General features: G+C 33.6%; 1 protein-coding gene across 1 annotated transcript in view; it reads left to right on the top strand.

Moving 5' to 3' along the window:
* LOC128862345 (triple functional domain protein) overlaps positions 1 to 11410 on the top strand; it is a 121202-nt gene extending 109792 nt beyond the window's left edge. Inside the window, exons 14-21 of the mRNA XM_054100913.1 lie at positions 5153 to 5227; positions 5297 to 5455; positions 5580 to 5695; positions 5769 to 5885; positions 5965 to 6154; positions 6242 to 6379; positions 6457 to 6723; positions 10319 to 11410. Of these exons, the coding sequence (XP_053956888.1) occupies positions 5153 to 5227; positions 5297 to 5455; positions 5580 to 5695; positions 5769 to 5885; positions 5965 to 6154; positions 6242 to 6379; positions 6457 to 6723; positions 10319 to 10540 (1284 nt within the window). The 3' untranslated portion in view covers positions 10541 to 11410. The remainder of the gene's footprint in view (positions 1 to 5152; positions 5228 to 5296; positions 5456 to 5579; positions 5696 to 5768; positions 5886 to 5964; positions 6155 to 6241; positions 6380 to 6456; positions 6724 to 10318) is intronic.
* Positions 11411 to 14688: the final 3278 nt, after the last annotated feature.

The raw sequence follows: 14688 nt of genomic DNA on the forward strand, positions 1-14688 counted from the left end.
GGGCCCAATGTATCAACATAAAAAAAAGTATTGGTAAAGAATATTTTAATAAAGCACCTAATTTTTGGTAATAAATCGTCTGCAGGGACGAGTCCTATTGTTTAAACCACCAGGTGTTGGTTGTTGGTCGGACAAATTCTAGGCAAATAGGGTGAAATTATGTGCAAGGAGTAAACAATATGCTGGATCTATACGGCACAAGGGGTTTCCAACAAAATATCAGCAGTGCAAGTTATAGAGTTAATCGAAATAAAAATAATTTTTCAGTAACATGCATTTTTTCCAGATTACTCAATTATGTGAGCACAAGATGTGTGGTGAAACACATTGTTTTGCTCATAAAAGTTTAAGAGTTCTGGTCGTGCTCCTCTTGTTCCACAAATAGAGAGGCCTAGAGTTTTAAGCCAACTCCGAACGGCAAATGTTGTTTTTATGGCAGAAATACGCTCGGATGTTTGCCATTGCCTGCCGAGGGGCGATTGCTATTAGATAAAATTTGTTTTCTATAATTTGGTGTTTTATGCACGGGATTTGAATATGCGGACTTCCGAATGGTAGTCACGGATCAAGCCATTCGGCTCTTCTTGGTATAAAAATTAATTACACTTTCTCTTGGGCTCAACCGGGTCCTTTCATCGAAATCGAAATAGGATTAATAACTTTGTACTTATGGTCATTATAATTCAAACTGTACCCAAAGTAATTTTACGCAGTTTTTACGATCTAGTATAGGAGGTATCACGTTCCTCACTTGCGATATTCCTAACACATATCTCTCGTCTCTCCAAGAGAGAATGAAAGCGCAAAGGGGTGCAGTTTTTTGAAGAAAATTCAAAATAGAATCAATCTATTGATGCAGTATCTATAATAATTTCAATTACAGCATCTCGTAGTGCGTCCAAGCAAGCTCGAATACATTTTTTTCAAAAACATTTCTTTAAAATTAACTAATATATATTTTAAATATGACTTAAATCGTATCATAACTACGATTTTCACAGTATATCGGCCGCACTACGCCCACCTAGCTACTGAGCGGACCCAAACAAGCTTTTAAACCTTTCCCGATGTACTCAGAACTACTCACTAAAATATCATCGTAATCGTATGAATGGTTTAGGAGTCTATAAACTACAAACGAACGAACCAAGAAACTTTCAAATTCATAAGAATTCTCTTTAATTATAACTTATTCTTCTCATCGAAAATGTATAATTATATATAGATACCTATACATTTTTATACTCCTACGTTCACAAAAATGTTTGTTCTGATTTATGAAGAAAAAATCACCAGACGAATTTGCTCCTCTCACTTTATCACAGCTTGTTGCGCTAAGTGATGCAGTGCCTGTCATTCACAAAATACATTTTATACAATATGGCCATGCAAGTATAATAATATTGACACATACAGCCATACATATACACACGTGATCACTTAAATAGGTGCTCTAGCTTTATTTTTTTAATTCCTTGTGCCGCTGTTAAAAAGGTATGGCACATGAATTGAATTTATCTGTGCTGTAAAATTAAAACGAAGTTCCGAAGTTAAAGTTCATTTAACTGAAAATTAATATGAATACCATACCAAGTATGGGTCGTGCGCAATACGGCACAGTTGATGAGTAGAAGGGAGCTCCTTTCAATTTTCGAAAACAGGAAATATCGTACAAATGTATCGCTAAACATTGGAACGGTTGAAAAGAAAATAACTACCTACAATCGACAATTTATTTATGACAATTGCCGCGAGGGACATCCGGGCATCAATATCAATTTTAGTCGAAAACAACAGCGCAATTTACGGAAGACAGAACCTTTCGCTTATGACCACAAGTGAAGGTTTGGCCCAGAGCGTATCAAAAAGTATGTAGTATAGAGAACTAGATGTCGAAAACTTTTTCGCTTTATTTCGATGAAGGAATTAACATAACTAAAAAGAAACACTTGCTTTTTTATATCGAAGTCGATGTACTTGTACCTATTATAGTGGCCACGTGTGTACGTAAGCACATAAGTAAGTGCATGCAGAACGCACTTAATTAAGAAACGACAAATCGCATCAACACATGCCATATACGCGACTCGACTACAATAACTACGTGCGTGTATTTTTAGTAGCGCATTGTGTAAATTGAAAAAAAGTGAAGCATTAAATACCTGCATACATACATAAATATTTAAAAGCAAAACAGGAAACGCGGGCGTTGTTGAAAAGCTTTTTATTTTTGTCTTCGATCCTATTAAAATTTTTTTAATACATTTTAAATTTTGCAATGAATGAGAAGAAAATTATCCTTCATTGTAATTTATTGATGTCTCACCGAAAACATACATAGATTATAAAACAAAAACACGCTAGAGTCTCTTAATGAATTTTAGTTATTTTCAAGTATTTAAAAATGAATTATTGTCTTCCATCCTCCGCTTATAAATTATGTTTTTCTATACAAACCTTTCATAAAACTTAGCAATCGATATGATTGGAAGGGGGACGCAAAGCCGAGCAGGGAATTGTGCGTGACTAGCGTTCGATTAGCTCCGTATTCAAGGACCGTTGTCGGCTTTATTGGCTGGGCTGCTCTTTCCCATTGCAGCCGGTTCTACGTATCGGAATGACTCGGGTCTTTCCCGACCAAGGGCACCCGCTGCAGTAACGGCTCCACCCAAACTTCACATCGGTTAGATGCAACCAGTGCAGAGGGTGGTGTCACCTTAATACCTGGTCAGGCCTTAAGACATAGGAAGTGGTCCATACGGTTTCTGGCCACATATTTCTCCCACCATCTGACGCTCTTAGCCCCCACGGCTTCTACTTCGCGCAATTCGTTGGTGCAACCATCTATCATCTCAAATAGAACCTCTACGATTCCTTGAAGCTCAGCCGAGCAACATTACTACCAACTTCGACAGTTTGCTCTCCTTCTCACCGCATACAACCATGATTGCTACTAAGATCCAATACCGCAACAAGGTTCTCAAAGCGCTAGACGATGACGATCGGTGACTACACCGCTCTGGCAAGGCTTAGTGAACTGTTACAACAACAACAACAGGTTTCAATACCATAGATACCCAGGCCGAAGTGCACACAAAGTACTAATATCTATCTAAATAAATGATCTGATTAGAAATACCTATACCTGTAGCCCATTTCTGTAACCCTTCTCTCACTTCTTGCGGTTCAGTAAAAAAAATTAGTCGTGTTTATCGACAACCCTGTTAGTTAATTGAGATATTCCAGTATATTTCAGTACGAGTACTCGATGGAAAGAGTTTCAGTAATAGAATGAAATAAAAAATTGTTGATCATTATTTTGATTTGGCATTGAGATGATGACAACACACATTAATTAAATAAAGCTTTTTAATTTATTTTGTAATGCCTTTGAAGTGCAAATTATAAGTGTTAAATATTTGGTTACTATTTGAATACGTTAAAGGTAATTGGACTTGATGAAAATATTCAGTTTGCATAAACACATATCCATAGATAATATATATGTATATGGGCGTGTATATTATGTATGTATATGTGAATATTGCAAATATGCAAAGTGTTCTATTGGTGCCCCATGTGCCACTACACTCCATTCCAGAAAATTCTTTTCGGACAGACAAGCAGATAAATAAAGAAGAAATTTAGATAAAATCTTCTTAAAAATGTAATGTATTGTCACTAAAAAGCCTTGTTTAATTAAATTTTAAATATAAATTCAGAACATGTAAAATAGTTAATTAGAAAATTGATTTCTTAACGTAGTATTTCATACAGCTCTTCTTTATTTGATTAAATAGCCGTTCATAAATATTTTAATTTCTGTATACACATTTTGGTTTTCATGCTTACTTTTCTCAATGTTGCCATAAAGAATTGTTGATTCCATTTCACCCATTCATTGTCGATTGTCATATAATTTTTCTCACTGCTTTCCATTTTGTCGATTAATGGTTACAGAAACACTTTTCCTTATCCAATCAAGCAATTTGGATTGAATCTATGTTATGTCTTATCATCGACAATTTTGTCGATTTTTTGTAGAAATTTTGATCCTGCAGAAATTTGAGCGCTTACATCGAAAAATTCTTTGCAATGCCCTCTACATCTTTTAACCTTATCTGCATATATATATATATATATATATATATATACATATATGTACGTACACCTGACGACCGGCTCTGAAACGTGGCTTCTTTTTTTTGTTTTATTTTCATTATTTCTAAAAGCAATTCATCTATTCATATGTCTTGTACATCAAAGTTTCATACAAATGTGCATTCCTTATATGGAGAAAATGCGTAATACCGTCAGAAAAACAAATTATCAAAAATCAACGAGAATTTTGACCCACTTAAAACTTGCGCTTTATCATACTAAAAGTTAATGGGCTCTGAAACTGCGTGCCCATTTTTTTTTTTTTTAATTCTGATTAAGAAGTTTGAAATAATTATGAAAATTTGTGGAATTTTTATAAATCTTGTACAAAGTTTGAAACTTTCATTTATTTGATAATTGTTGTAGAGTGAGTCCAAAAAAAAGCTGAACATTTATAAAAAAATTATAAAAATTAAAAAAAAAATTGGATACTTGTAAAAATATCGCATTTAGATGCGTACACGAAAGTACCTCACAAATATTAAACTTAATACATGATTAAATTTCTATCTAAAATCAACCCTCCGCTGAATAACATTTACGAAAATATTTAAAGTTATTTAGAAACCCACCAGTTTTTTTTTTTGTCATTGGAAAGTTACATATGTTCATTCCAAGGCGAATCTATTAAAGGTAGTATCGATAAACCAGCCGTTTGCTTTCTTCATTCGCTGTGTGGATCTGGATCTGGATCTCAGCATAAAATGAAATTACTCAAAGCCGTTCCATTCGCACTATCAACGCATTCGTCTAGCTCCAACTTCTTATCGGCTGTGGAATTTAGTTCGTCCTTTTCTTTTATTTTCTACTTTCTTCTGTCGTGACATTCTAATGTACAAACGTTGTTGTGTTTCTAGCGCCACCACCTTTAATGAATGCGCCTCTTTATACATTCGTAAAAGCTTAAGCTATATAATTTCTTTTTTTTTTCATTCAATACACTGGTGTGCATTATTTTAAAGATTATCGTTTCGCTTGAATTTATTTGCAGGCAAGTGCAGGCAAAATGGAAGGCAACCCAGCCGTAGATTTATCAGAAATTGAGCAAATTGTCAAAGAGAAAACGGTGCGTATCCATTTAAAATTGTTCTACATTTACATCTCTTCTCATCTTTCACTTTTTTCTATGTCACAGGAGCAACATGAGGAGAATTCAAAAATATTGAAACCAAATGTAAACAACTGCAGTAATATTAATGCTGATGTGTGTGCCAGCAACGGTTGCAGCACAGTTGGTGAGAAGAAAGATGCCACAGATGGTTATGGCAGCAACAACTCTTATAACCACGAGGAGGTATGTGAATATATATATAAATATTATATTAATACTACTTACTTTTAACTTCAGAAAATATGAAACTACATTTAAGCTACATTCAATAATTACTAATTTTTCGTGAATTATTCTCCCCACACAGCGCAATACGGAAAATAGTGATATTGAAAGCGCGCTTAGAAAGCGCCAATACGCAATCGATGAATTAATAACCACCGAAAAGTCATATATTGAGGACTTGAAGAGCATTGTTAATGGGTGTGTAATTGATACAATATATTGACGCAATGAGCCAGAAATGATTTAAAGTGTAATTATTTTGCATCTTCAGTTACCTAGCTGAAGTACTCGATCCCAAAAGTGATATACCTATACCCGATGATCTGAAGGGCGGCAAAGAACGCATGGTTTTTGGAAACATTGAAGCCATCTACGAGTGGCACAAGAAGTAAGATTTCTTTTAATTATATCATATGTCAAAACAAATTTCGAAACTAAACCTATTGGAATTATTCTCCTTTTCTCAGATTCTTTTTGGAGGCGATAGTTCGCTGCCGTAATTCGCCCGCCGATTTGGGCCCTATTATCAAGCGTTATTTACCTAAATTTGATATGTATAATAAATATTATCAAAATAAGCCAGTGTCGGATCACATTGTCACAACTCACCTTTTATATTTTGATCAAATAAGACAGAAACTGGGAAGTCGTTTGGATGTAAGTGAATATTTTTTAGTGGCTATTAATTGACATTCACAATGAAAGATTTGTATTTGATTTTAAATATGTTTTGTATTTGAATAGCTCAACGACTTGCTCATAAAACCAGTGCAAAGATTGCCTAAATATGAATTGTTATTCAGAGAAATTGCAAAACATGCTAGAGCAGCTGGATGTGATGCTGAAGTTGTTGGCATCGAAGAAGCTATGCGTGTTATGGGGGTAAATTTTGTTTAGAAATATTATTAAACGTTAATGTTTTGCAATATTAATTTGATTTATATCTCTGTCATTTTTAGATGATTTGCAAGGCTGCTAATGAAGCAATGGAATTACGTCGCTTACAAAAATTCGAGGGTAAAATTACTGCGCAAGGGAAACTGCTGCTGCATGACAAACTCACCTGCATTGAAGATGAAAAAGGTGCTGAGCGTAATGCCTACATGATGCAGAAACCGCGAGAATTGTATGTTTTTCTATTCGAGCAAAGTATAATTTTTGCGGATATTGATGGAAAGAAACTACAATATAGTAGTCCAACCTACACGTATCGTTCGCATATACAAGTAAGTGAAAGTTGTAGTGAAAAAATTAGTGCTAAATTATACAAAATGATACATACCTATATTATAACACATGGGCTGAAAAGTCCCACGCCTAGCAAAGAAAACAAGTTTTTTTTTGTTCAAAATTAGCTTTATTCATCAACGTAATTTCCATCAAGAACAACGCAATCATTCCAGCGCCCCTCTAATATTTCAATCCATTTTTGTAGAATGTTTTATCTTTTGCGTCAAAATAGGCCTCCGTTTCGGGGACAACCTCTTCATTCGAAATTTCTTACCGGCGAGCATTTTTTTAGGTCTAAGAACAGCCAGTAGTCGCTGGGAGCCAAATTAATTTGAGCAATTTGAAGTTTAATTAATTAAATTAATCGACATATTAGTGATTTTGTTTTGGTATCATATATTTTTGGTTTTGTGAAAATGTCTGATTTTGTGCCGATAATCGTCATTTGCGGGAAGTGTTAATTTCCCTCTTTCATTTGAAAAAACGGCGGTTGGTTCCGTCGCTTCAAAGACTGTGATTTTAATGTTGACGACCGTCCGCGTGAAGGAAGGCCAAAAACCTTCGAAGACGCTGAATTGGAGGCATTGCTCATTGAGGATCCGTGTCAAACGCGAAAAGAGCTTGCTTCAGTATTAGGAGTTACCCGCCAATCCATTTCCAAGCGATTGCATGCTTTTGGCATGATTCAGAAACAGGGGACTTGGGTGCCTTATGAGTTAAAACCAAGGGATGTTTAACGTCGTTTTTTCACCTGTGAACAACTGCTCCAGCGGCAAAAAAAAGGAAGGGTTTTTTTCATCGCATCGTGACGGGTGATGAAAAATGGATTCATTACAGCAATCCAAAGAAAACAAAGTCATGGGGACTGCCCGGTCATGCTTCTACGCCGTCGCCTCGGCCGAATATTCACGCTGCGAAGGTTATGCTATGTATTTGGTGGGACCAAGTTGGTGTTATTTATTATGAACTGTTAAAACCAAGCGAAACCATCACTGGGGATCGGTATCGACTTCAATTGATGCGATTGAGCCGAGCACTGCGCGAGAAGCGGCCGCAATACGCGGAGAGGCATGAAAAAGTGATTCTACAGTGTGATAACGCTTGGCCTCACGCCTGGCCAAACCCATTAAAAACTACCTGGAAACACTGAAATGGGAAATCCTACTCCACCTGCCATATTCCCCAGATATTGCGCCGTCCGATTATCACCTGTTCCGATCGATGGCACATGGTCTAGCTGACCAGCAGTTCCATTCATATGAAAACATCAAAACATGGCTTGATCCGTGGGTAGCCTCAAAAGATGAACAGTTTTACCGTGACTGTATACGAGATCTACCAGAAAGATGGGAAAAAGTAGTAGCCAGCGATGGGCAAAACTTTCAATTATTCACTTGTAACCAGTTTTTCAGAATAAAGTTGTATTTTCATCAATAAAACAGCGATAACTTAGTTGTGCACCTAATAACACCTGTTTTTTAAGGTTAACTGTCTATATATTAAGCTCAGAACTTTTCAGCCCATGTGTTAGTTTACACATTTACATTTGGTAATTTAGCAAATTATACGTCGGCGCTATATGGGGAAAATTCTTATCTTGAATATGTAAGGTGTGAACAGAGAAACCTGCCATTTGTTTTTGTTTGCTTCTATAGAAGGCTTAGGTTAAATCAAAATGTTCCAAAAAATGCATAAGAAAAATTTCCATTTTCCAAAATCCTTCCATTTTGAAATCAGCAAAAATAGCATGGACAGTTAAAGTGCTGTTTTAAAGCACACAAAAATGTAATGTAAAGAAATTTTATTTTTGTGATATTGGCATAGGCGAAGCTCTAAAAATGGGCATTCTTTCAAATGCTCAGACCGGAACGACCCTGGGATTTATATCTGGTCAAGGACTGTCACTGTATAACAGCATTCTCCAAACATTTATGGGGAATATTTATGTATATTGTTACAATAACAACCACAAAATGTATTATGATAATGAAAGTATGTACAAGGTGGCGCAAAATTAGTCATTAGATTTTGTTTTTTCATTAACTATTTTATTAAATTAAAAATTGACTTTCAGAGATGGAAATCTTTATTTTGACCTCTACGCGTTCCATTGCTTGTTTGTATACGATTTGTAATTAATCGCTCAGAAAATGCAATGATATATCGATACATATTTTTTTATCAAAAATAAAATAACAAAATATTTTCAATCAGAAATAATATTTATTCTGTGAGTTTTAAACTTTAATAATGATTATGTTTTTATTGTTGTAATTGTTTTGGCAATCGAGATACTCCAACTCACCGCTTATGGATGCACGATCGCGAAAATAATAAGGTGGCGCCGATCGTGGTACCGATACTTGCTCTCAGCTTATTTGACAATGTCATTTTATTTTCGTGACGTCACACTGGTGGAATTGGTGATCAGTGTGACCAGATTACCATTTTCGTAACTTGATTTAACATTTTTTTCTTCTCTAGCCTCAGAGTTTTTTTTTGCCATTTCGTCGGTTTATTTACATTTTTTTGCAAGTTTGGTCTTCTCGAAAGAGAAGAGCAATCAAATATCTCTCTCGCAACTGCAGTGTTGTCTAATTTTCGATATAGAAAAGCACTAAAATACCCATTTAAGAAAAGAAAATACCAAATTTTCATTGAATTACTTAAAGAACTTTGCAGGCGTGTCAGATTGGCCTTATTGTGTGAGTTAAAAAAAATGTGTTTTGGTTATGTACAATAAACTGAATTGAAAAATCAGAGTTTTCAAATCCATCCTTGTATTTAAAACTTATGTTAAGAGAATTTCTTTGAAAAAAGGCCGAAAAAGACTTGTTTGCTATATTTCAGGTAATGTAACTCCTTTTTCAAAAAGGTCGTTATGGTTTCTTTTTTTTTACTAAAAATACACCTCTTTGGCTTTAATTCGTATTCAGGCTTTAAATTCGAAGGCTTTTTGAAATTTATAAAAAGGTTTAAAATGTTAAGAAATGTTGAGCGCAGAAGATCCAATATTCTTACACAAACTCAAAATGAGGAAAAAATTAGATTTGCACTTTCAAAACATTAAATTTTATAAATTGTAGTTTTTTGGTCCGCGTTTTGTAAATATAAATGGCGTTTTTATGAAAAACATGTACATGAACCCCTTCCGATATGATTTAATAATGAAAAGAAGTGCATGAAAAAAACCGTTTTATTGCGATTTAAAAAAATCCGAAATCTTACAGACTCACAAAAATTCGCCAGTGACTTACAGGTATACTAAGAAATTTTAACATTAAACAATATGTTCCTATCACATCTGTGATATGCCCACAAGTAAAAAAGGTGTTGCCAAGTTCAGTACACTAGAAATTTTAAACTAAGTTAATTATCATATTCAACAGTATGCATGACGAGTGTAGCTCGTCATTGTGCGATATGGCATGAAAAACCATTTTACCGGAAGAGGTTAGGGAAATTCATTCAGAGGTTTGCCAATACTTTCAAAATACCAATACAGTCGAATTCGATTTTTTAAAGTAAAAACAAAATTAACTACGTGTAACTAAATATTTATAATTCTTAACTATCTTTTTTTCTAAACAGGTCAACAAAATGCATCTAGAGGAACTACCCAACAATCGTTTTCTGCTCAAATCAACCGATCCAAATAAGCCTGGTCTAAATATAATTTGCTTTGCAGCCACAGTGGAGTTAACCAATGAATGGTTGCGCATCATCCGCAACATACTGCAGTCACAACATGATTTTCTTAGGGCAATAACCAGTCCCATCGAATATCAGCAGCAGCAACAGCAACAGAATTAGAATTCGACAAGCAAAGAAACAAATCGCAATCATGTACAATTAATTGCAACAAAGCATTTCATGGAAATTTAAACAAAGAAACTAATAATAGAACAATATTTGAAATCTATATAATCATGGCAAAATAAAATTTTAAATCGATGGATATATGAATGCAAAAATATGTGAAGTAGAAGTCGATGGAAGAATTGCAAGAGGAGTCGCCACCGCTAAGACATGACTTTATTATATATTTTAACAAAAAATGTTTTAAATTTTCTGCTGGTTTGTTGAAACCCTTTGTATTAGTTGAGAAAAAGACTATATAAATCTCTCGCCAATTTCAATTATAGTTATACATGTAACGCTATTCATTTTTAGTACTGTGGGTGCATTTGATTAATGTATTTCTATACTTACATACATATTATTTGCAATAAGTATTAGCCAATAGACTGGCTGTATTTGAGTTTGAATCCAAGCCTAGTTTTACCAATGTGTTTACATATTTCAACAAAGCAACATGCCCAACTGACAAAAGGGACCAGCTATTTTAAAAGGAAATTCTTTTCAAACATAAATTGCATAACTCTAGTGTAGATTTTCAAAAACGCAAAGAAAGCGCATATACACTTTGCGTTCGATATTATATGTAATTTAATTTAATTATTTAAGTTTTTTTAATAGCGAAAAAATCTATGTCTAGCTATTAATAAATCTGAAAAGATAAGTGTATTGGATTCAAGAGAAAGTTGAAACAGTTTGAATACTAAGCTAAAAATGTAATTTAAGTGATCCTAACGAGTGATTTATGCTGTTAAGAAAATATGTAATTAATTTAATTTAACTCATTTCTTTTATAAAATTACAAATATCTTTACTAAGTAAAAATATAAAAAATTAAAATAGAAATTTTAATGTTTCATTTCGATTTTTTTTTTTTTATTTCTTTTTACTTTTTATTTTTTTTTTTTCAAAAGTCTTAGCAATCGAAAGATGATAGCAAATTTAATAGGAAAATCGCAATTCTAGAGATGGAATTTAAGCCAATAAAGTGTAAGGCGTTTTGATAGAAAATTATTCTACCTTATACGAATTTCATTTATTGGACTAGGCGCACAAACAAATGCAAAGCAAAGATGCACCACATTATGCTTCATATTTGCGCAAAATATTTAAACAAAATTTGAATTTATAACAGAATTAAGTAATATAAAATATTATGAGACAAGTTTCATAAAATGATGTGGTTGATTCATATATAAGTGCACGTGTATGTATGTAGGTGAAGTGTACCATTGAAGTCAAGCATCTATATGTATGTCTAAGTGTGATTCAAGTATAGGAAGATTAAAGCTAGTAACGATAAGGGCACAATGTACAGTTTAATATTTAAGCGTTAAAAAGTATAAACATCAAGTGTGATGTGAAAGTAAACGTAGGTAAGTGATTGAGTAGTTAGTAACGCGTCGATTAATTTGAATTATTGATTTTATAAATTTTAAATTTTTATTAAAATTTTAGATTCATTGATTTTATATTTTATAAATTATTATTATTTTTTTTTTTTTGTTTTTATACTAGTTTTTATATTACTTTGGTTTTTTTTAATTGCTCATTTTTTTATATAACTTTTTTTAACTTCCTTTTTCTAAATTTTTTATTTTGCTTTAGGAAGCCTAACAATATTTTAAGTCATTTCACAAATGAATATGACTTTCGGTTCTGCATATCAAAAATGTGGAATACTTAATTTTGTTTAAAATATAAAGTCTCTTAAATTGTTGCTAAAGAATTCCCGAACAATAAATACATAAAACATAAATACATAATAAATATATAATAAGAAATATATTTTACGTATATGATGTGAATCTTTGCTTTCCCCTATACATTTATGGCCCAAGTATTATACACAAACGTTTGCCATTGCTTGCCGCTGCTTGCAAAAAATGTGTAATGGGCTTCACCACTACAAACTCCCTTCTAGCAGCAAATACACTCGGCCAGTAGAAAGTCATGCATATAAAATGGAACTACAGAGTGTCTTGATAGACATATGTATCAACGCGCTCGACCAAATAGGCAAGATACTGCTACAACAACAACAACAACAACCAAATAGGCAAATCTGGTATACTTTTTAATGCGATGCGAATGCAAACTTAGTATTTTATATAGCAATATTGTATTGAAATATATATCTTTTATAGAAATATAGTTTAAAAGGAACTAACTACGTTGTCAACATTTTGTTCAAATAAAGACAACAAATGGTTTTTGTAATACAATTTTCTTTCGTATCGCTTTTACTACTTGTATTGCATTAGAAAAAATACCTCCTGATGATGGTATATCATCGCCTTATCAGCTGTGACCAAAGGTAGTAAACGGGCTCCAATTTCGCTGAAACTTAGTACCTGCTTTACTTTCACTTAGGAAAGAAGAATCATGAAATACCGTAAAAGTTGGCATAGAGCAACACCTACCCATTGTGGACAGGAACGTTAAATGTTACCCGATTTTGATGAAATTCAGCTTACACATACAAAGATTTTACCTAGGAAAATATAAATCGGAAAGCAACCAATTCTTACTGAAGGTCCACTACAAAAATCATAAAACGTAAAAGGATAAATATGTGAAACATTTTTTTTTTAGTTTCCAAACTATTTCTTGGTAAACTGATAATTGCGGATAATTGCAACTGCAGAAACTTGATAATCTATGTTTTCTCTTATGATTATCTTGGAGAAGGATTGTACTCTTTAAGAAGTACTTTAAGCTTTAAGAAAAGTTTCAAACTTTCACATAAAAAAAAGCAGGGCCTCACAACCGCTTGTAATCAAATAAAAATATTTAAAAAATTTTTAAAGATTTTATTGATTTGAAATCCTTCACTTTGAAGAGTCCAGAATAACAACAAAAATGTTTTGGAACTAGTAGCTCTGTAGTATGTAGAGAAAATCACCATAGTTTTGCTTTTAAATTCAGGCATCAACTTGACTACAGATGGATTAGTCAGCAATAAAGGATCTTTCAATATACTTTCTGAGACTAAAAGATGGCCCTATTTATTGTGTTAAATGATAAAAATTAATAATAGACTCAATCATCAGCGTTATGAATTCATCATAGGCTGTGAAAGTCTGCAGAAGAAGTTAGGCGAAAGAGTTCCAAGAGTTTGTAAACTACCTTGAAATACCTGCAGAAAAGCATCATAAGGCAGTTCACAACTTGTTGCAATTATCTAGATTTCATTACCTTCACGAATTACTAAAGTAACACAACAACAAAATGTTTAGTGAAGTTCGCAAATCAAAAAGTAAAAAAGCAGAAGATGAAAAAGCATGAAAGTTAACGTACAGAAAATTTCAAAGGTTCAAACAAGCCCAAACCTTAAAGTTCTAGATCTTCAAGCAGATATTTAAGTGGTTCGTAAAGCTTCTGTGTCTAAGCTTCAGAAACTTCAAAAAACGTGCTTCTTAACCCTTTCGCATCACCACTCGAAGTGCGCGATGTACTCAAAATATCTTGCGTCGGCAAGACTTTTACTGTTTGTTCTAATAAAAGAGAATGTTACAGGATTACCAAATTATTTATTTTCCTCAAACTTTAACAAGAAAATAATTTATTGCGGGTTATTCCGTTCTTGGTGATAACAGAGAGTTTTTGTTCGCGCGGTGTATTCTGCTCTTGATGGTAAGAGATAGTTTTTGTTCGCCGACTATTCCGTCGAATGATGCAAAAGGGTTAAGATATATGTATGTATATGTATATTCCGTATAATGCCAGTATGGGTATATTCAATAACGCATTATAATGCGCAACGTACTTTTGCAGTGTTGGAAATGCGTTCAGAAATGCAAATATGGCAGTACTGCAAATGCATCGCGTTCCAAAACGCCATTTTTGTATCAAACGTCGCGCATTATTTGCAGGAAAAATTTTAATACTGCCAATCTATCAATTGCAACACTTGTCACATTGGCAGTGCTGCCAGCGCTGCAATTACTGCGCATTTATAATGCGTTTCTGAATATACCCTATATGTGCATTTGCTTCCTCCAAACCTTATAGACGCTTTTTGGATTTGAATTTGGTGTAGGCGAAAGAAAGACGAATCTATTTTTGAAGCACTGGAAAAGGGGTTAGTTATGTAAATCCTC

Source organism: Anastrepha ludens, chromosome 4, assembly GCF_028408465.1.
Source record: "Anastrepha ludens isolate Willacy chromosome 4, idAnaLude1.1, whole genome shotgun sequence".
Taxonomy (NCBI): domain Eukaryota; kingdom Metazoa; phylum Arthropoda; class Insecta; order Diptera; family Tephritidae; genus Anastrepha; species Anastrepha ludens.